The sequence below is a fragment of the Ochotona princeps genome, chromosome 3 (assembly GCF_030435755.1).
Source record: "Ochotona princeps isolate mOchPri1 chromosome 3, mOchPri1.hap1, whole genome shotgun sequence".
NCBI classification, from domain to species: Eukaryota; Metazoa; Chordata; class Mammalia; order Lagomorpha; family Ochotonidae; genus Ochotona; species Ochotona princeps.
The window spans coordinates 3,704,172-3,727,106 of record NC_080834.1 but is presented as its reverse complement, the minus strand read 5'-3'; the positions used below and the strand labels follow the sequence as shown (position 1 = coordinate 3,727,106).

At 39.9% G+C, this 22,935-nt stretch overlaps 1 protein-coding gene across 3 annotated transcripts in view; it reads right to left on the bottom strand.

The window, feature by feature from the left end:
* PLS1 (plastin 1) overlaps window positions 1–22,935 on the bottom strand; it is a 133,395-nt gene that overhangs the window by 14,959 nt on the left and 95,501 nt on the right. For all 3 annotated transcript variants that reach the window (XM_058661402.1, XM_058661401.1, XM_058661400.1), the window contains 8 exons: window positions 19,741–19,873; window positions 18,001–18,082; window positions 12,069–12,234; window positions 11,842–11,984; window positions 10,551–10,646; window positions 8,130–8,325; window positions 3,362–3,440; window positions 374–488 (listed from right to left, as the gene is read on the bottom strand). In XM_058661402.1, coding sequence (XP_058517385.1) covers window positions 374–488; window positions 3,362–3,440; window positions 8,130–8,325; window positions 10,551–10,646; window positions 11,842–11,984; window positions 12,069–12,234; window positions 18,001–18,082; window positions 19,741–19,873 — 1,010 coding nt within the window. The remainder of the gene's footprint in view (window positions 1–373; window positions 489–3,361; window positions 3,441–8,129; window positions 8,326–10,550; window positions 10,647–11,841; window positions 11,985–12,068; window positions 12,235–18,000; window positions 18,083–19,740; window positions 19,874–22,935) is intronic.

Sequence of the window (22,935 nt, the reverse complement as noted above, 5' to 3'; positions counted from 1 at the left end):
TTCATTATTATTCAGGATACAGTTTTATAAGTACAGGGATTCCTCAGTGTACCATGGTAATTAATAAACATCTGCTGAACAAACAAACAAAAAGAATACCCAGTAATGATCTGACAAGTTAAGGTGATTCTAAAGAGTGTACTAAGAGTGTATCTCAAAGAGCAGCAAGCTCTACCAGTTCAAGGAGCACGCACATCAAGTGTCTGCCTGGGGGATTTCTTTATCCTCCTAAATTTTACTGAGTCAAAATAATAAAACAATTGGGGTCAAATGGAGACAGACCACACTGTCACCTAGTTCCTGGAAACTCTCAGGACCAAAGTAACATTACTGTTACAGTAACAGTAGCATCCACAGCCAGGAAGTCAATCACCTTCTTCATGTTCCCTCCAAGAGCAGGATAAGGAGGCCTGTTCACGTGGCTCCAGTTGACTGGCACTCGGATCATTTCATACAACTGGAAGATCACTAGAGCATCCGCCAGGTCACTAAGACAGGAGAGAGAAGCAGAGGGAGCGGGAGTAAGTGGCTTTGCTGGTGGTGCTGCCCAATGTTACAGCAGAGATGGCACGGTCTTCCAAACGCTTAAAAATGGCAGGACACATCCTTTGATACAGAACTTCCAAAGTCCCTCATAAATATTGACAAAGATAAAAGGGGGCTTCAAAAAGTTTGTGGGAAACAGAATTAGGACATGAGACTTTACCATGAACTTTTGGAAACCCCCCTCATATACATATAAAGGGATTTACAGGCTGTATTTACAAATCTGGAAACAACTTAAATCTTTGGCAGAAAGATGCTGCTGAGTAAACTCTCCATGCTATGAACTCCTGGGCTACCACTAGACATAAGGTAGATCTATATACACTGATATGAAAAGTTTTACAAGTTACCTCAAGTTGTAATAAGCAAGTAGCTGAATACTTCACATACTTTGGTCTAATGTACTTTTAAAAAAAATTAGTCTTTCTCCGGCGTTGTGGCATAGCAAGTTAAGTTACCGCCTACAGTGCCAGCATCTGATGTGAATGCTGATTCGCATCCAGGATGCTCCACTTTTGATACAAGTCCCTGCTAATGAGGCTGGGAAAGCAGCAGAAGAAAGCCCAAATGCTTGGGCCCCTGCACCCATGGAAGAGACCTGGGAGAAGTTCCTGGCTCCTGGTTTCACTGGCTGTTGTGGCCACTTGGAGAGTGAACTAGATGACGGCAGAGCTCCTTCTCTATGTCTTTCTCTCAAGCTCTCTCTCTAAATCTCTCAAATAAATCAATCTTGTAAAAACATTAGGGTCTAATGTGTTCATATACATATGTATTCCCTAGCTCATAGCAATTACCTCGACACAGGAAAAATCTAGCATGAGAAGCATAAAAGGAGAATCCTAATGCTGCATTTTGTTGCGTTATTTACATGTCTTCTGGAACTTATACAGTGAGAATGAATAGATTTGTATATTAAGATATCATTAAGATTCATTTATTCGAAAGTCAAAGATAGAGAGAGGGGGACACAAAGAGAGAGAAAGAGACAGAGAGAGGTCTGCCATCCACTGCATTCACTCCTCAAATGATTGCAAGAGCTAGGGCTGAGCCAGGCTGAAGCCAGGAAACAGGAGCTTCAACTGGGTCTCCCGTGCAGGTACAGGGGCCCAGGGATTTGGGCTAACTGATTTGCTTTATCATACACAAGCAGGGAGCTGGATGGAAAGTGGAGCAGCAGGGACACAAACCAACACCCATATGGTTTCCCTGCTCTACCACAATACCAGCCCCTTAATGTATCATTAAAAAAAAACAACTTTAAAAATAGTTACAGGAAAGTCACAGCTATTCAGTAAGCAGTTGTTTATATTCATTAATAAAGGTTAAGACGAAGGAATTTATGAGCAGGTAGGAGTTCTCAAAGTAAGAATACTAGTCTACTTTGGGTTGAGAAAATTACATCCTCCTAAGAAATTTAAAGTAAGTCTTTTCAGTTCTATATGATCAGGACATAAAGTAGTAGCAATTGCTTTTCTAAAGTGTTTGTTCTGAAAAATATTATGTGGCCTTTTTTTATTCAATAGCTTATCCATTGAGTTAGGTTTTGCTAAAGTTGACTTTAAAGTTATTTAGCATTGACACTGGCAGTGAAGGGGACAGGGCCCTGTGCTGACTGATGGAGGGGGGAAGTTTAACATGAAAGTAACAAAGACCTGATCAAGTTATACATAAGCACATGCAGTGTTTTGCATAAAATAAAGTTACTCCACAATCTCATCGTTTTCATGACTATTTCTTTTTCATGCTACGAAAATTTATTCTTATTTCTACGTAGTATGGTATCACTACTTGTGTCCTGCAAATAGGAAAATGGGTTTAGACAGGAGAAGCAGTCACAGAAAAGCCCTAGACCTAGTAGTTCTTAAAATCTTTTGGGTCTTTGCCTGGTGCAATGCCCTAGCATCTAAATCTTTGTCTTGCGTCTGCCAGGATGCCCTATGGGCACTGGTTCATGTCCTGGCTGTTCTACTTCCGTTCCAGCTCCCTACATATGGCCTGGGAAAGCAGTAGAGGATGGCCCAAAGCCTTGGGATCCTGCACCTGTGTGGGAGAAACAAAAGAAGCTCCTGGCTTCAGCTCAGCTCAGCTCAGCCACTGTGGCCACTTGGGGAATGAACCAATGGACAGAAGATCTTTCTCTGTGTATCTTGTATCTCTGTATATCTGCCTTTCCAATAAAAAAAAATAAGTCTTTTTAAAAAATCCGTTGGGATTGGCATTAAGCCTGGTTAAGTCACTGCCTGAGATGCTGGCATTCTAAACGGGTACCTGTTTGATTCCTGGCTTCTCTACTTCCAGTCTAGCTCCCTGCTAATGTGCTTAGGAAAGCACCAGTTCTCTTTCTCTCTCTCCCTATCTCTCTCTCGCTCTTGGTAATTCTGCATTTCAAACAAACAGGTCAATCTTTAAATAAATACACTGCAGCAGGTAACAGCTGCAGTTGCTTGGTCTCTGACCCCACGCGAGAGATCTGAATTGTATCACGGCTGTCGCTTTAAGCCAGATCTAGTTCCAGCCATTGCAGACACTTACGTAAAGATTAGTTTTCATTGTCTATATCTGTTTCCATCTCTGTTTCTGCCTCTTAGAGGATTTCTTATCAAATTAAGCATTTTCATGCTCTTATCTTTTAAAATAATATTCTTCTTTCAAATCTACTACATCTCCAAGTTCTAGCACTCAGAAGCTGAGTTACAAGCTAGCTAAAGTTCTTGTGATCTGAGAAAATGTTTTCACGTCAACACGCATATAGTTTGCAACTTGAACACTACAGCTGGGCTCTGACAGTAAAGCTGGAATACGACAGAACACTTACCTATACAAATGATTAATGTAGGGGTTGACTCCCAAGGAATTCATCCAGTTCCGAAAGGTCCTCTCTTCTTTGCTCTCTCCTGGAGTAGGATACAAATGCACTCTGATGATTCAGACCAAAAGGAGTCAGGAACCACTTTAAACCACGCAGCTATGGTTCCTTGGATACTACGTTTTCTTTGGACAGGAAAAACAAAGAAGTTCTTCCTTGCCAATGCCCTCTTTGTCTCATTCTCTTCGCCTTGCTTTAAATCCCTCCATCTAGATTCCTTTATTTGATGCCTATGAACTATTGAGCCATGGTTTTCACAGTTCAGAAATGTACCTGAACAACTGATACAGCTACAAGCTATGATCAGATATAACAGGCACGGATTGAACCAATTAATAAAACAACAAAAAATTTTTCAGTAGTCGAGATATCAGTTGCATTTTAAACAGACCGTGGAAAACTCTAATTTGTCTATGCAGGATCACTAAATTTGTACAGATGATGGCTTTTTGTAGGAAAGCTTCCGGGCACATGTAACTACACTTTGGAATGCATGCCACCTAGAAGCAGGCAGTGGAAGATGGAACTATTTTACAGACTTCCTGGGCCATTTTAGATGGCCACTGTTGAAAGCACATGAGTGGGGCTGCAGGGCGGTGGCACAGTAAGTTAAGCTGCTGCCTGCAGTGCTTGCATCCCATACGGGAACAGGTTCAAATCCTGATCCAGCTTCCTGTTAATGTGGCTGGGAAAGCAGCAGAGAATGGCCCGACTGCTTGGGCTCCTGCAGTCACAGAGGAGATCCAGAAAAAAACTCCTGACTGCAGCCTGACCTAGCTCTGTCCACTGCAGGCATTAGAACAATGAATCAGATGGAAAATCTCTCTGTGTGTCTCTGACTCTGCCTTTGAAATAAATAAAATAAATCTTTAAAAAAAAAGAAAATATATTTGGAACACTGACTCCACACAGGGTGCTGAGAGAAAGACACACGTCTTCAGGGCAAGTGACTTTGTCACCACCTGCTTCCCTGAGTGGCTCCTTCAGCGCAGGGCTTACACAACGTGGCTCTGGGTAACCACGAGCAGGAAGGCCCGCCCCCACCCTGGCCCCCCGCCGCACCACAATGTCCACCTTCTTGTCCTGCCCAAATGCCAGCAGCACCTAATGACAGCCAATAACAGTGTCATTTGTTCTTTAGCAAAGTGAGGGCACAACGGAATGGCCAAGTCTCTCTGCTATGACCAGACTCCCCCCAGAGGAAGATTTATACTTCTAGTCACTTCTAAGCCATAGGGAAATACAGGCCACTGGAGACTTGAGACTCCCACAACAATCTGGCCTATCAATGTATCAGTTTGAGCTCCAGGGTGCATTCCTACACTCATTCAGCTCCATGCCACAGTTGCTGTAAGCTGGCATCCCCGGGATAAGATGCAAAACCTTGCAATGCTCAAGGATTCGGATCCTTGCACCAATGATTCAGGAAAAACTTTCCAACAGAGTTTCCTGGAGGTGTCGAAATCATTATCCAATAGATTTCTCTGAGTCTGCTTTGATTGTTTCTCCAAAAATTATACAGCCATGCATTTCTTGCTTAGATTTTCCTCTGGTCGTTCATGAAAGGGAATAAATCCATCTGCTGTATTTGCCGCAACCACTCTATAATAACTAGTACATAGAATAACCTTTGTCAAAAGCATTAAATTGATCTAAGATCCCTAGAATCCTTGCCTACCTTGATTACTGAAATTATTACAAGGTGCACATGAATTCACTGAGCCATTCCTAACATGACGTATGCAGGAACATGCCATAGTTGTTTCTGTGTTACTACACTGTCTATGTGTTTTTGGTGTAGTGATTAAAGAATTCTTTATGTTATTTCCTGCTATGAAAATCCAAACTATGCCTTAAAATTGCAAAGACTGATAGTGTCACAATGGTTTAATATTTAACTAAGATATCTAAGTTCTGATGCTACAAGGACTATTGAAAAGGGCACTACTAATATTGCATTCTGATAAACAGCAGAGGTTCATATTTCCTCCTGTTATTCCCAATTAATTATGCAGTTATCATTTTAATCTTTAATACCTGGAAAGGTAAATTTATTTTATAAGTGAGCATTTATTTATCGGACACTATTCCAAGTTGTCTTGGTAAATAAATACTCAAAGCTAGAAGCACTATGCATTTGTGCAAGAGCTATGAGAAAGCATTACAAAAACATATGTATTCCAGATTGGAAAATGCTATATGGATAGCAGAAAATTATAGTCATTGTGGACATAATAGCTTAATCTCCAGGATGTAAGACAGAACTGTACAACATTCCTCTGCAGGGGCAAATTGGCATCTGTAACTGATAAAAGCTTCAAGAAAAATAACAAATATATTAAACACAGGTACCTAAGAGGAAAGAAGGAACTCAGATGTACTCAACATTCATCAAACGTGCTGTGTGATAGTAAGTTTTCCTCCTGCCCTGACCAATAACAAGCACATACTGCACGTTTAAACACTTTCATTCAGGACCACATTGAACTTGCTGAGCACTCTCCAAAATGGTTCATTAGCCCTGCTAGATATGTGAGTAAACCAACACTCACAGTTTACTCACATAATAATAATTGGTAGAACCATGATTTGAATGTCTTTTTCATTCTGTGGCCTGTGTGTTTCCTTTCAGCAAAAATTAATTCTGAAATGGCTTTTCTAAATGAAGCCCATGATTTGGCTCAACTGGATATAAAGGCTTATTACAGAACTGAACTTATTTTTTTTTTAATTCTCTAGAGAGAAAAATCTCTGCCAGAGAGGGCATGCTAATATATGAATTTGGGATGTGATAGAGCCAAGCTTCAAAGTTCATCAAAATTCACAGAAGCACACATTTATGCGGGAAAATATTCTGACGGCCAAAGTCAAATACATTTTTTTGTCAGATGTATCAGGACATACATATGTTGTTAAAAAAAATGATTGATAAATATTTCCCATAGGATCTTCTTAACAAATATAGTAAATACTAATGGAAATATTTAGCAATCCTAGTCACACTGAAAAGTTCCAAAAGCATGCTGAATACTAGCAAAATAATTCAAACATGACAAATAGAAGAGCGAGTAAGCTGGAAAAGAGATCTAGCAAGAATTCAGTGACTATAAAAAGCAGATTGTTTTTAATATGCCACTCTAAACAATGCCTTCCATGGCAAGACACAAAAGGATTTTCAAACTTTCTAGACCGACAGAAACTTAACAGTGACCTTTTTACTTAATTTTTTAGACATCTTATCTCTCGCTCTAAATTTGTCTTGGTTTAAAAAAAAAGTCCATATTTTGGTCTGTTTTTCCTCCCAGATACACATCTAGGTACGGAATCCAGTATTTATTTTGCTGCACCTCAGGAAGACTGAACTGAATTAATCATTCTTCCTCAATACATTTGTTAAGGTTGACCTTTCTTTCATGAATTAGAAAACAAATTATGAAGTGGCAAGGACCTTCGAACTCTGGTGTGGCAGTGAAAGGGAAAAACATCATGAAACTCATTTCTCATTCTGTGTCACTGGGGAGGAGGGAACTGGGGCTGAGCTGTGTAGGAGAACGAACATCACAACATTAAGTTGTCCGCAAGAACAACAGCCTCTCCTTGAGGACTGCCTCTTCCAAATAGGAGTAACTAGAGAGAAAATACTAGGACTGGCCTCTCTGACAACTGCCATCATCCTTTTTATTGTTGGCCTCAATACCATCACGGTCGTAACTATGTATGATATGAGAAGGACGGGGGGGGAGGGAGAGGAAGAGAGACTGGGAAACAAGAGGTAAGAGAAACGACTTGACATTGAAAGTGTCATAACTCTTATTATGACAATTCATATACTGTAACCTTCAATGTAATGTAAGAAAATGATACCAAATGATTTGTCATGGAGCCTAAATTAATCCTTTCAAAAATGACTTGTGAGAAAATTTAATCTCAGGAGAGGGGTCCAGGCTTTAACATCAAATCATGAAGCCCAGTTGTCAAAATTAATTTCTAATGTGTTTGCAACTATAATATCCCATCATTATAGAAGGCAAATAACGTAATTTTTTTTTATAATTAAAGCCTTTCTCTTTAATTAAGCTTCATTTGTGCTTCTTGCTTGTATTAATTCATTCTGCAGGCATATTAAGACAGAGATAACACAGCATGAACAAGGCAAAAAAATAAATATTAATACAGATCAAAAGAATTAATGGTAGTGATAAAAACATTCAGAATGAATATACGAATAGAGTATAGAAAAGTACTAAGTACAGTACCTACATTAGGAGGGGTCAAATCTGCATTTCATGGAGCAAAATAGGAAAGTATTATATGTTATGAGATAGATAATGATAGCCCAACACACAAGCCAAGTATTGAATATTATAATTTTCATTTATATCAAAAATATTAAAAAGAGAACAATACTGGAGTCAAAGGAGAAAAAAAGCTACAAATAACTATTTTTCCAATAGATCAATTCATTGCCAATGTTGTCAATAATGTTGTTATAATTAAAAGGATATTTTAAATGTCTGATAGTTTTCAGTAAACTCTTCAGAGAAGACAGTAAAATTTACCCCAATAGCTCCTTCATCTAAACCCACAACTATTTTCTGTAATTTGAACTTTTTAATGGACACACATGCCTGTATAGCAAATTTCACCTCCTACCACAATCCTCTTCCCCTGACAGTGCAGTCAATACAGAGAGTGGGTAAAGGCAGAAAGAACATACCTTCCAATAAGTTGATATCGATGTCGTTATTATCAGGCTTGTACAGGCATGGGTACATATTAAACAGATTAGCTACAAAGGCCAAATTAAGTTTAGGATTGCCTGAAACCACATCAGCAGGAGTAACAAACTGTCTACAGCCCAGTTTATCAGCTTCTTGAAGCATGAATTCAGCACGCTTCAGGTCATTTTTCTCCTAAACAATGAAATAAAACCAGAATGGTCAAGTTTTTGATTGGCATATATATATATTTTTTAATGATAGACATGTACAAAAGCAATTACTTCTCTGCAGGTATCTCAAAGAGTAACTCAATGTCAGAATGTGCAGGGACAACCCATCTGCTCCATGTTCTTTGACAGCAGACAGAACAAGTCTCTGAGTTTCACTGCAGGGATCGCAGGGTCCTATTACAGCCTCATCACTAACATACTCAGCAAAACTCTCAAATAGCATATCAGTAAGCTCCCACTGGTCAAATGACAGGTAACTTTACAAGGCCATCTAATAGAGTGCCCTCTAGATAACAGGTATAGTTGTCTCACCCATTCTATGTCAGGCACTGTTTCTAATAGATGCTTTTCATCTGTTAAGATGGGACACACATAAAACTAATAAAGTTAAAGAGCTCCACCTTTTGCAATTGCTAAGCCCTGAGTACATATCAAGCGAATCAAATGTCTATAATATAGGAAAGTAGACATATGAATGGGTTATATCCACACAATGGCATACAATACAGCTAAAATGAAGTACAATAAATCAAAATACAATGTGATATTCAGAAAGTAAACTTCACAATTGAATTTTGCAAAAAATACATCTTAATGGAAGCAAATTACACAAAAAGAAAAGCAAAAGAACAATGAAGAGCAGACTTGAGGTGAAGGCGGCCACAGTGAGGTGACAGAGAGATGGGATAGGGAAGAAGAACACAGCCACACGTACAGTGACGTCAACTCTACACTTTTGATGTGAAGATTCATGTTACAAGTACACACACACACACACACACATACATGTAGAAAGAAGCAGCTGCATGGACCCATGACGAGAGTTTATCATAACCAAGGATTATAACCCATCTAATTCTGTGCATCAGAATTGCAAGCAAATAAGAAATGCGAATGAAATAAAACAATAGATCAAATGCTATTAAACAACAACGGGACCTTGTCAAGATAGCCATATGTGAAACTTGTCTCATATACACTCTGAAAGTAAAATTGGACATTCCCAAGACAATTGGAAATGTCAGTGTTGGCTATATATTTTGACATTAGTCAAAATATTGCTAATTTTGAGGCATGATAAAGTAATACATCAAAAGTGCTTATCTTCTAGAAATACATTTTGAGATATTTATCAAGCAGGTAAAATGATTGGAGTTTGCCTCAAAACAATACAGAAACGAGGAGAAATAGGTTGGGAACAAATGAAATAACTGCATTCTAGGAGATAAGCACATGGTAGCTCAGTGAACTACATCTACTCAGCTTGGAGTATACTTAAATTTTTTTCATAAGATTTAATTCCCAATTTTCTAATTTAAAATAACTAGTAAATGTAGAGTTGTGCAGCACTATGTTTCTGAGATAATATATTGTAATAACGTGATTTAGCATTGACTCAAATAGTCATCAAAATCAAATATTGCCAATACTATGCTTAAGTGCTTAATCCATTTTCATTCTATCTACAACCCAGTTTTAATGTCTAGATAGAACTATTCTTAGTGTTTACAGTCTAAGCTGAAAGAACAGATTTCTCCGGAATTGTGCTACGTGGAATAGGATCTGTGTTAGTCCTTCCACAAGGTAACGATCAGGAATTGCCATTTATTTCCAAATGAAAACTAGCAGGACTACTCATCAAGTGCTGATTAACCTAGTACCGGCTTGCAGTCGCCTTTCCTGCACAGCTTCCCAGTCATCAAAGCACCTTGGTTCCTTGGGCACTTCACCAGGCAAATGTGGATGCTGGGTTGATTCCACACAACACTTCAAGTCACAATTCTGCAATTCTCTTTCTTCAGCCATGACAGTCAGATGACGAAGCAGGCACACTTGGAGCCTAGCATGTGAGAAAACTTCTCGAAGGCGAACGACTAAGCTTTAACAAAGGGCTGAGGACTTTGCCAGGAGATGCTGCCTATGGGAAATCTCACTGCATTGGGTCAACAACTTCATAGTCAGAAATAGGACAGTGATTATCAGTGGCTAGTCAGAGAAGAAATAGGAAGTTAGTGTGGAAGAGACACAGAGTGGATGATGAGAAAGTTCTAGAGACAGCTGTGATAGTTCTGCAATGATGTGAACACACTAGGTGCTACTGAATGGTAAATGGCAAATGTTATGCTATGTACATTTTGCTACAATTTACTAGAAAAGAGAAAGAGGGAAAAAAGAAACGACACTCACATTAAATCCTGAAAGATCAATGGTGACTGCAGGTCCATCATCCCTGTCACCCTTAGGAGCAATCTGATTAAGCAGATGAAAATAGGCTCTTGAATCCTTCAAGGAAAGATAAGAAATTGCATTTTTAAATGGAAAAAAAAAATGTCATTGAGTTTAGGGGGAAAAAAGCCTGAAACAGAGAAAAATCACCTCCATTTCAAAGGATGGAATAACAACTTCAAAACTTGACTTCAGTAATGCAGAATTCTGGTAGGTTCCTGGTGCAATATGCTAAGTCATACCTCAGAGCCTTCAGACGGTGTGTTTCACACCTCAGAGCTTCTTGTAACACTGCTCCCTACACGTGGAATACCCTCTCCTCCAGTAACCCAGAATACCCTCTGCTACCATGACGGTTTGGCAAGCACCATCCCGGCAGTGAGGATGGCAGAACAGCTGACCTGGAGAAGTGAATGCTACGGTTTCCTTGACAGGACTGTCTCAGTAAAGAGGCAAGTATTTCAAGCTACTTCGACAGACATACCTTCAGAACCTCTTTGTGTACTGATTACATACACCTTTCAAGAATTTGCTCAGTTAGCTGGCTATTGGCCACGTTGGAGTAAGATGGATAACTGGGCAGACCCCCCAAGGGCCTCCATTTCAGCCAACAGAGAGAATTCTCAATCCTAATGAACAAACTGACATCCTTGTTACAGTTGACTGGGCCTGTGGCATATGAAACGGGAAGATGAGCTTGTTGAGGTCAACCCTCTCTGCCTCTCACAGCCAGCTGCTGTTATTAATAACAGTCAACAAATCCATTTATTTTTTTTTTCAAACAGATTTTTTGGAGGACTGGCATTGTGGTGTAACATACAAGCCGCCACCTGTGACTGTGGCATCCCATAGGGGTGTCAGTTTGTGTCTCAGCTGCTCCACTTATAATCTCGCTTTCTGCTAATGGTCTAAGAAAAACAGCGTGAGACCTCAACAAAGCTTGAGCCTGGAGTACGGCTGAGCACTGTAACCATCTGGGGAGTGATCCAGCCGACGGAGGACCTCTCCTGCAGGTGAGCTCTCTCCCTCATTCTCTGTGCTTCCCTCTGTCTCTGTAATTCTGACCTCCAAAATTAATACACAACTGCTTTTAAAAGATTCTGGGAATATCATTTGGAATATTTTCTTCAGACAGAGAAACACTAACGCTCATTCTTCAATCCATGTGTCTCTGTGAATTCAATTTGAGGTTTCCATGTAACTGTTACATTCTACATCCTTATTTTTTCACATTTCAGCATGACATCGCAACCTTAATGTCTTGGCTGAAGTTGCTGATGGTCCGCCAGCCCGCATTGGTCAGATGGTAGTTCACCCAGCGTAGCAGCAACTCCTCAGGGGAAAGCTTCATGAGCTCTTCAAGATCTTCACCTTCGTTCAGCAGGGCGATCAAAGCTGAGAGCGAAACACTCAGATGTCAACTCTGCCCAGTGTGGGACGATGTGCCCGGGGAAAGGGAAATGTTTTCAAGCAGCTTACCCTCATTTCTGGAGATCTCAATATCAGCAAAAAGACCGACTTTGATGATCTGCCAAAGAAGTCCCAAGACCAAGTGAGGCTTTCCCTCCTTGAGGTCTTGGGCACCGATGTTGACCACTGTACAGCCAATGGCCGAGGCAGAATTCAGGGCCAGGTTTAAATTTTCCTAAGTTGCCAGAAGAAAAAAATGCACATGAGGAAGTACTTCCTAAGGTCCATTTCAGAAACAGTGGGGTGCAGAAATTTTAGACTTATATAATACCACTATGCCCCACAAATCACATGGGGAGACCAGATTCCATATCGGACAGCCTGGTTCAGCTCCTGACAGCTGTGCTTCCAGGCCAGCTAGGAAGCTGGAAGCCAGTGTGCCTGACAGGGCAGCAAAGGATGGGCCAAGCAGTCGGATCCCTGACATTCACAGGAAAGACCCGGATGGACATATGCCTCCTGACTGAAGCCTGGCTCCACCCTGGCTGCTTCCAGGCCATTTGGAGAATGAGCCACTGGATCCAATGTGTGTGTCTCTGTGTGTCTTTTTATTTGCCTTTCAAATAAATAAAACTTCATTAAAAAAAAACTGCACTAAAGGTCTACCATCTACCATTTTCTATCACATTATTTATTTTATGTTATCTTCCTCATCTAACAGCAAGCACTGTGCAAGTGTGATGATTTTTATTTGTTTCGGGCTATTTTCTAGACATTCAAGAATATGGCATGCGCTCAATATACACTGAACAAAAAGTTTAATGAGTAACAGTTGAATAAGGCATAAAGAGAAAAACAAGAATCAAGTGCAAATTCTTCATAGAACCATCGAACTTTTCCTCTGACTTCTCCCCAAATTCAACAAAAACAGTCTATGCTTCACAAACACAGGAGACCCTTTCTCCTTGGATTCATATTTTTCTTTCCTCAAATCACATACTCACTCCTCAAATCAAGCATCAGTTCCCTCACGAAGGTTTCCCTGAATCATGTCCCTTCCCTATATTTTCATAACAAGACATATAGACATAAATTTTAGGACAAAAGAGAATAAATTTCAGGCTATACTGTGACATATCAATATATTTTAATAGCACACTCCGTTAGAAATTTCTAGTACTGTCAGCTTATTAGCTTTCAGCGAATTATTTTTTCCTATAAAAATCCTCACTTAGAAGCATTTTTTTAAATATAAGTGCACTTGAGAGAATTTTAACAGTAAGACGAGGGCCTAGTGTGGTAGCCTAGTGACTAAAGTCCTCGCCTTGCATGCCTGAGTCCCCACGTGGTGCTGGTTCATGTCCCAGATGCTCTGCTTCCCTTCCAGCTCCTTGTTTGTGGCCTAGGAAAGTAGCAGAGGACAACCCAAGGCCGTAGGACCCTTGGCACCCACGTGGGAGACCTAGAAGAAGCTCCTGGCTCCTGGTTTCAGATGGGCTCAGCTCCAGCCATTGTGTTCATGGGGGGAGTGAACCAGCAGATGGAAGATCTTTCCTTATCTCTCCTTCACCATGTTTTTCTGACTTTCCAATAAAAATCAATAATGTTCTTTAAAAAAGAGTAAATCTAAAGATGGATTTTGTTCAGGCACTAACAGCTTACATAGTGGTGCTCACTGGGGTATGTCCCTGGGGGTCGCCAGAGGCAATGCACTATGCTGGCAAGAACAGCGACTACGCATACATATCTTCCAGAACAGTGACCATCTCAGTGGCTTTCTCTCACAGAAGCGACCAGCTTGCTTGGGGCTCTTTGTCAATGAACACCTCTCTTAAGGGTTCAGTCTGAGGTACATTCAGTACGCATTTGGAATTCTTTTTTTGTAGTAGCATTACACCATGTTTTTTGTTTGTTTTAAATTTCAGAGTCCAGAGAGAACATCTATCAGCTGGATCATATCTCAAACGCCTGCAGTGGCTAGGGCTGAGCCAGGCCACAGCCAGGAGCCAAGCACTCACTCTAGGTTTCCCACGTAGGGGTAAGGAACTCTCACTGCTACTTCCCAGCGTCTGCATCGGCAGGAAGCTGGAGTCAGGGGCCAGAGACAGAAATCGAATGTAGGTACTCCTGGGCAGGATGCAGGCACCTTAACCACCAGGCTCAAGCCCATCCAGCAACGGTCATTTAAGTAGAATTCTCCCCAAATCAGTAGCTGGACTATATATTTCTTTAATATTTATAAAAATGAATCGTTCACGACAAATCAACATAAACATGAAGATACCATCAACAAACTGCAAATATTTTATGCAAACTCTTAGATTTTTTAATACTTTCTGATGTGATTTAGGATGATTTAAATTGGAGCTGGTGCCCATGTATAATATGTAAAGCTGCCGTCTGCAAATTTGGCCTCCCATGGAGGTGGCAGTTAGTGCGCCAGCTCCCCACTAATGAGCTGCAAAAGGCCATGAAGGATGGCACAAGTGTTTAGCCTCCTGCCACCCACTTGGGAGAATGAATGAAGCTCCTGGCTCCTGGCTTCAGCTTGGTGGGACCCTGGTCATTGTAGCTGTCTGGGGAGTAAATCAGCAGATAGGAGATAGTTCTGTCTCTGCCTTTCAAATAAATAAACAAAATCTTTTTTAAAAAAGAAGCCTTAAATCAGTGTAACTTTTCAAAGTACAGCTTCTGCCAATGTCGGCTTAACCCCAAATATTTTTATACCTTTTCTTCTGAGGGCATAAAAGATGTTTGAGCTAGTTATGATTCCCTAGGATGCATGAGCAGCATGAACTTGAACTTGGTAGGAAAACATTCCAGTAGCAATGTGAATCTCACAGTGACCAATTTCATAGGCACTGACAGCATGACATTGCGTTCAAAAGACAAATAAGAACCAAAACCTGCCACGGTTCTCTGCCTGGACAATGATCACTGAAACCTCATTTTACTGTTTATACCTGCATGAGTCGTATGCTTTTCCTCTCCCCTTGACTGACATGACCTCACTAGTCTATCTTCATTAGCACTATTTTGGTTTCCAGCAGTTACAAAGCTTGGCAAAGTTGTGACTGTTCAATGGACACACTCCCTAAAAGATTCACAAACTCTTCCAAGGGAACATCAAAGCATAGCTTGTATCCTAAGACTTTGACTTGCTCACCTTAAAAGTCTCCCCTCACTACATGGTAAAGATCTGAATTAGGCTTTTCTCCCCCCTTCCCTCACAATTAAGCACAACCTCCTGAAAGCCACAATTCCAATTCTCAACTGCTGCCTTCATCTTCCTGATTGTAACTCAGACAAAGCTCGCGTGGTGTCTTCTGTTGCCACAGCACACACTCCCCTTTGTCTTAGCAATAGATAGTGCTGAGGACGCAAAGGACAACCAGTTTTCAATGCTAATGTTGTCTTAAGAACATTGGCTTTACAAGCACATCAAATATCTTACAAATAAGGAGCTTAAAAATGTATTGAAAGGCTTGCACTGTGGTATAGCAGGTGTAGCAGGCTCCACACTGATCCAGCCGCCTGGGCCTGGGTAAAGCAGAAGATGGCCAAGCATGGAGCCTCTGAGAACCATGTGGACGATCCAGAAGAAGATCCCGGTTCCTGGCTTCAGCCGGCCTACTCCTGGATGGTACAGCTGTTTGGGGAGTAAATCAGTGGATGGATGGAAGCTCTCACTTCCTGCCTGTCTGTCTCCCTCTTTTTAACTCTGACTTGCTAATAAAGAACAAAAGAAAATGGACTGACAGCAAGGAATAGCAATGTGCATTCTTCAAGAAAATTATAAAAATAGAACATTACAGCCTACTGGTTAGTAAGAAAAAGAACAGTCACTATTGTCTAAAGCTACTTTTCAACATCATAAGAACCAGAAGCAGAAGAATTTCAGAGAGGCTCTCTGAGTCTCACCATGGACATCTGCTCCAAGCAACAAATCGTCCTTCCTGAAGACTTAGGTTGGGCAGGAAAGATACAAACAATGAAAACCAAAAGCAACTGGCTCACCAGAGAGAGATACTACTCTCTGTGTTACAGTGTGCAGATCTGTAAAACAGGATACCCTGCCTTACAGGAATACTAACAGAAGAAACAAATTGGGAAAACTATCTGGGATTATCCATTCATTCTCTTCTATCCTTTTATAATGCATCAGTGAACTGACTGCTTAACACAAAACCCACCTCAGCAGGTAGAAAAATTTATACCATGATTTTAGATGGCTTCCCATGTCCCTTCCATGTCAATGAACTATCCAATTTACTACCATCTCAGATACATACTTTAAATACCCTTTATTTCACAGCACCTTGAAAATATCCATTCCCCACAAATGTTCAATTCCAGATGGCTACACTTTTGTTAATGATTCTTAACAGGTATGATATGATACTGGGTTAGTAAGAATAAAGTCATGATTTGTTATTCACATTCTATCCTTATTTTACACATAACTTTTACTCCATGAGACATATTCCAATGAGATTTAGAATGCTTTCCCTTCTTAAAATATAATTGTATAAAAGGTACAATTAAGGTCACAGATGTGTGTCGAAATTTGTATAAATGTATAAGATTATACATTTACATACATATACATATACATACATTTACTTTGCATGTTTTCACCATATTTACGTCATTTTTTAACATGCTATAAGAACAGAATCAATTTCTCGTAGCAACCATGAGCTGATTTCCTGATTTATAGGTTCCCAAATCAATACCATATGTTCTGTAATCTTATAATTATTTTTCAATTAAACAAATATGACTATGCAGTTTATCTGAGTAAAAGGAAAAAGATGAGAAAGACTCCAAGATCATTAATGAGCCTTTCTCTGAACTACTTGATCTGTTTTTCCTGCCTTGATTTTGTAACTGGTGTATAATACTTTTTTTTAAGATACAGTTTTTATGTAGTTGAAAGGCAGAGTGACAGCAAACGACACACACAGAGAAACTAAACCTTGCACCTGCTGACTCAACCCCCAAATGGTCATGACCCCAGACTGAAGCTGGGAGCCTGGAACTCGCTGGGGAATCTCACTGGAGTAGCAGGGGCCCAAGTCCTTGGACCAACTCTGCTACTTGCCCAGGTTCAATAATGAGGAGCTGTATCAGGACGGAAACAGGTGCTCCAGTATAGGGTGCCAGTACCTCAGGTAGAAGCCTAACTTGCTGTACAACGCCAGTCCCAACATTTTCATCCTTTTATCTTTCTCATGATATCACATACATTTACCATGAAAAAATAAGAAAGTATATCATCATAGTCTTACAATCTCCTTCAAGTAAATTAGTAAATACATGTTCATTGTATTGCAAATATTATAGAATGGTAGTTTCCAGTACACATGTATAACAATCTTGGCCTATTGGCAAGCGGGGCTGGCAAGAAAGCCATGTGGTCATTCTGTACACCTCACGGATGAGAGAAACAGGGAGAAGTTTCTGTCGTATATTTCATGACAAACCATGTACTACTAATTCCGAAGGCCCTAGATTCCTACAAAAAAGTAAACATTTTTAATAAAGCCAACAATTAACATTTTCCAAATGAAGGCAACAGCCTAGCAGTAGCTCAATTTTAATAACTATTATTGTGCACACATATTAGTTGCTGTCACTATCATTAACACAACCATAATAGCATCGCGATAAAGGATGAGCCCTGGAGACCTTAATCATACACAGTTCTAACACTGGGTAATTTCTCAATGCCTCAGTTTCCTCGTTTGTAAAATCATAACTTTTTATATTTTGCTGAGTAGTTAAGGGGATGATTCACATAATGTAACTAGTACCTAGTTTTGAATTTTAATTTCATTATAACATGCAGCTGAATTTTTATTTAATACAAATACAACATTACTATAGAAAAGTAAAATTACATCAAATCAAAATTGGAAATGGACCCAAACAGCCATTAACACAGGCCTCACATTTTGCAATAAGGTAACATGAATACTAACAGAAGGCAAATACTTACAGAAACAGTGAAAGGGGTGAGCTTTTTCTTATTAATGGCTCTTTCATCAATTGTATCTGGTTCAGATAAGTTGATCATTTTGCTAAAGAGAAAATGAAAATTTCACTTAATATCTGTAGAAACAGTTGTAGTTTATTTTTCTAAACAGTCAAGAGATAAATTTTGAAAAACAATTGCAAATCATTTCTTTAAATATTAAACTATAATTCACAACTGAAAATCAATATTTAAAATCTTAATTTGTAATCCTTTATTTACAGCAGCAAAGACATGGAAACAACTCAGATGCCCATCCAAAGAGGAGTGGTTAAAGAAACGGTGGTACATCTATTCCATGGAATATTACTCAGCCATTAAAGAAAATGAAGTTATACCATTTGGAACTAGATAGTCCCAACTAGAAACTATTATGCTCAGTGAAATAAGTCAATCTCAAAAGGACAAATACCATATGTTCTCTCTGGTAAAGGCAGCTTTCATGCAAATTGGAAGATCAATAACCCTTTCCATACTGTTTTTGCTGCAACCCACGTATTTTGATGTTTTTTTGTTTATTTTCATTTCTTCTAAATAGTTTCTTTTCTCTTGTAGAATTTATCACTGGCTCGTGGATCGCACAGTGACATCATTTTACCCAAGAGGCTTTTGTGTTTTTTTCATCCATACATCGGTTATTGAATGGCGTGTTTTCTAGCTCCATGGTGCTGTAAATGTTTTGTTTTAACTTCATTGCTTTTGTTGACTTTGTTTTGTGGCTTCTCATTTAAGGGAATGTATAGTGACAATGTAATAGAGACTATCAGATCCAGATGTGAAGATTCAATGCAATACGAATCCCTACTTCCAAATCAAAGATGGATTCCCAGTGAAATTGTTGGGCATATCTGGACAATGGGATGCTGGACTGTCTGACATTGATTGTCTGTACCAGCAATGTCAGAACACACTTAAATAACAAACTGATGGGCTTATGACTGCTTATGAAGGACTACACTATTGTAATAATACGGGGAAAATCAGTCATGGGGTAGGAATTTTGGAAGGGGGTAGAAAAATCTCAGATCCTATGGAATCATGCCATAAAATTTTAAATTAAATTTAAATTTAAAAATTCCCCATTCTAATGTACATACATTTTTCATTGCAGTTGTATTATGCCTCCTTTTTTAAAAAAAGATTTATTAATGTTTATTGGAAAGTCAGATATATAGACAGAAGGAGAAACAGAGGAAGAATTTCTGTCCACTGGTTCACTCCCCAAATGGTGGCAATGGCCAGAGGTGTGTCGATCTGAAGCCAGGAGCCAGGAGCTTCTTTCGGCTCTCCCATGCGGGTACAGAATCCCAAGGCTTTGTGCCAACCTCTACTGTAATTTTGCTGTGCTTTGTTTTTCTTAAAGACTTGTTTTTATTTGAAAATCAGAGTCGCAGAGAGAAAAGGAGACAGAAGACAGATCTTGCAGTCAGTGGTATAGGCCCCAGGTCATTCAACGGCTGGGTCTTGGCCAGGCTGAGGGCCAGTAGCCAGGAGTTTACCCTAATCTCCCACATGAGTAGTGAGGCTGCAAGGACTCAGGGCATCTTCTGCTGTGGTCCCTGGACCGTATTAGCAGGGAGCTAGAGGAGAAGGGGAGAGCAACCCCTCTACCACAACATGGGCTCCTCAACGGCAGTCTTCATGGAATGCTCGTGAATTAGCGATGATAAGAACACAGCTCCCTTTCCCTGATGTTCCACTCACCAAAGAAGGATGCCGTCAGCGAGCGACTTGAAAAGGCTGTCGTCATTGGGATTCATGGGTAAGAGGTGCCGACAGTCAGGATCATTCTCCAGGGCTTTGTTTATCCAGTTCACAAAAGCCACTTTTTCTTCCTCTGAAACAAACAAAATGTTGCAGGCAAAGCTCACTTCATAAAATACACCACACTTCAAAAACATACTTTAAAAGTTTTTGTTCAAATGAGTGATTATTATTAAATCTCTATTGATAAAATAAAGGATTTAGGTGACAGAAGAGTAGGGCTCAATTCTACTTTTCCATCCAATGTATTAAGGAAGAGTAAGGCATGTATCTTACATGAATATAATATTCAATTAGATTCTAAAATCTATCCCAGTATGTATAACTTATGAAAGCTAACAAAGCAGATGAAGACCATCAGCAGTCCAAAGGCACAATGTTAAACTTTATTTCTTTAAATAAGGAAAAGTAATTCATCACAATGAATTTTACCCTCTCAAGATTCAGAGAACTATGATATTTTTTTTTGGTTTATAATTAAACACCTAATTCAAGCAAGGCTTAGAGAAACATCATTTCTGTGGAACATTTATTATAAGAAAATCAATGCAAACTTAGATCTTGGACCGTGCACTTAAGACAGAAAATTCTGGACTGTTCCATGGGAAAAACAGGAAAGACTATAAATAAAGCACAATATACTATGTTTTAATACTATCATATACACAAAAACAATTTAACAACCTAAATCTTCAAAGTAATTCATCTCCATTTCCATCAGAGAGTAGCACACAGTGAGTAGCTTTATCCCACTCTTTCTCTAGTTTCAGAATTGGGTAACTTTCCTATGGGAATCCATGGCAAGTACTCTCTAAATTTAATCTATCTCTATCTCACACACACACACACACACACACACACACAGGACTATTAAAAATATACACAAAAAAGTACAGTACAACAACATATCTTGTAAGAGACATTTACCGCTCCATGTTTTCAAGGGGTCTACACAGACTGCTTATAGGTGCCTATAAGACCAGTAACAAACAGCGGTGGAGACCCCAGCACTCAATGCATTAAAACACACACACACACTTGTTACTTTTTCTTTTGTACATTCAATAATCTGCCTTTTTTTTTCTTGCCTCACTATATTTATTCCTTCAGAGGGATTTGAGAGATGAGGGATTTAAATAACACGAAGACACTCTATCTGGTATCAAGGCATGTTTAGCACACAGCGAAACAGACATACAAGGAATTTCAACAAAAAGGAAGCATACACCCCACTCATCTATGCAGTGTTCTAAGAACGTAACGAAAGAAATAATCATTTCTGGTGGAAATAGCTAAGCAACGGCACTGTGGAAGAGCAAGTACTTCCAGCATGGATTTTCAGTTGGTTAAGCTGCGAGAGAATGGAGAAAACCCCAAAAGAGAAACTACTTAGAACCATTAGAACGGCTCTCTGGAAATGCTGCACGCCAACGAGTGTTCTTGAGGGTGTAAAAGCTTAGAATTACCATAGCCAGAAAACAGCTTGGCAGGTCTTTCAAACTGTAGAGTTACCAGAGGACCTAGCAATTCCACTCCTAGCTATATACCTAAGAAAATTCAGAGCATGACCTCACAAAAACATGTGTATAGTGTTCACACAGCATTATTTCTTTTAAGATTTATTTATTTTTTATTGGAAAGTCAGATACACAGAGGAGCAGAGACAGAGAGGAAGATCTTCCGTCTGATGATTCACTCCCCAAGTGACCGCAACTGCTGGAACTGAGCCAATATGAAGCCAGAAGCCAGAAGCTTCCTCAGGGTCTCCCATGCGGGTGCAGGGTCCCAAGGCTTTGGGCCATCCTCGACTGCTTTCCCAGGCCATAAGCAGAGAGCTGGATGGGAAGGGGAGCAGCCGGGATCAGAACCAGTGTCCATATGGGGTCCCAAGCATGCAAGGCAAGGACTTTAGCCACTAGGACTTTAGTGCACCAGGCCCACACAGTACTCTTTCTAACAGTGAAAGTGAAAGCAACCCATATGCCCATGAGTAGATGAAAGGATCAGCAAGTGCGCTGTTATCCATACAATGGCTATCCATCAATTTTAAAAAAACGAGGCATAAAATCTGCTACAACACGGATGACCCTTGAAAATATAGCAGTGAGGGGCCAGCTTGTTGAAACAGCAGGCTAATCCTCCACTCTGTGGTGCCAACAACCCACATGGGTACCAGTTGGTGTCTCAGCCACTCCACTTCCACTCCAGCTCCCTGGTTATGGCCTGGGAAAGCAGCTAATGATGGCCCAAAGCTCGGGCTGTTGTGGCCACCTGGGGACTGAAGCAGGGATGGATGCCCTCTTTATCCCTGTTTCTCACTCTGTAACATCCACCTTTCAAATAAACATAAATACATCTTCAAAAAAATAAACCAGTGGGAAAAAATACACAAGTGAAGAAGCCGATCAAATGAAAGCAACCCGCAGAAACAGTCCTTTGATATTAAATTCCTAAAACAGGCAAATCTGGGGAAACAGGAAGTAAAATAATGCAGCCTCAGCTCCCAGGAGGAAGGAAATCAGGAATGATTGCCTACCAGTATGAGGCACCTCCTTTGTGTAGAGAAAGGATCCTGGAATGAAACAGCAATGACAGCTGCACAATAATCATACTGAACTGTGCGGTTTAAAAGGGCAAATTTCATGGTATAACGATTATATCTCAATAAAGCTGCTGTTTTCAAAGCATTCAATATTGTACTAGGTAATGGCTACACTGGCAAATTCATAAGTGGAATATTATCATAGCAATTTGAGTATGCCAGAGGAAAATCCATGAGCCCCAGAACAGCACAGTTTATGTCTTCACCAGGTGTATCTTACATGTCTATAAACAAGGGGAGATACAACAGAAAAGCGGTTAGCTCTGGAGAAAAGAAGGGTTAGGGTTAGGGGCATGAGCAAGTCACCAGGCTCTTCCATTTGGCGGCTGGTAGCTCCATGAATGTGCAGACGGATACACCTCCATGCAAAAAGACACTGACCTAGACATTCGGGATTACCGCGCTTTGATAGACATTTATTATACCTCCATGAAATGTTTTTTTTTTCTTTTTGTCTCTTTAACAAGAAGCCATTTCATCAGAATACAGAAGCAGAAATTGAGATTAAAGGATGACTCTATTTCAAATTATAG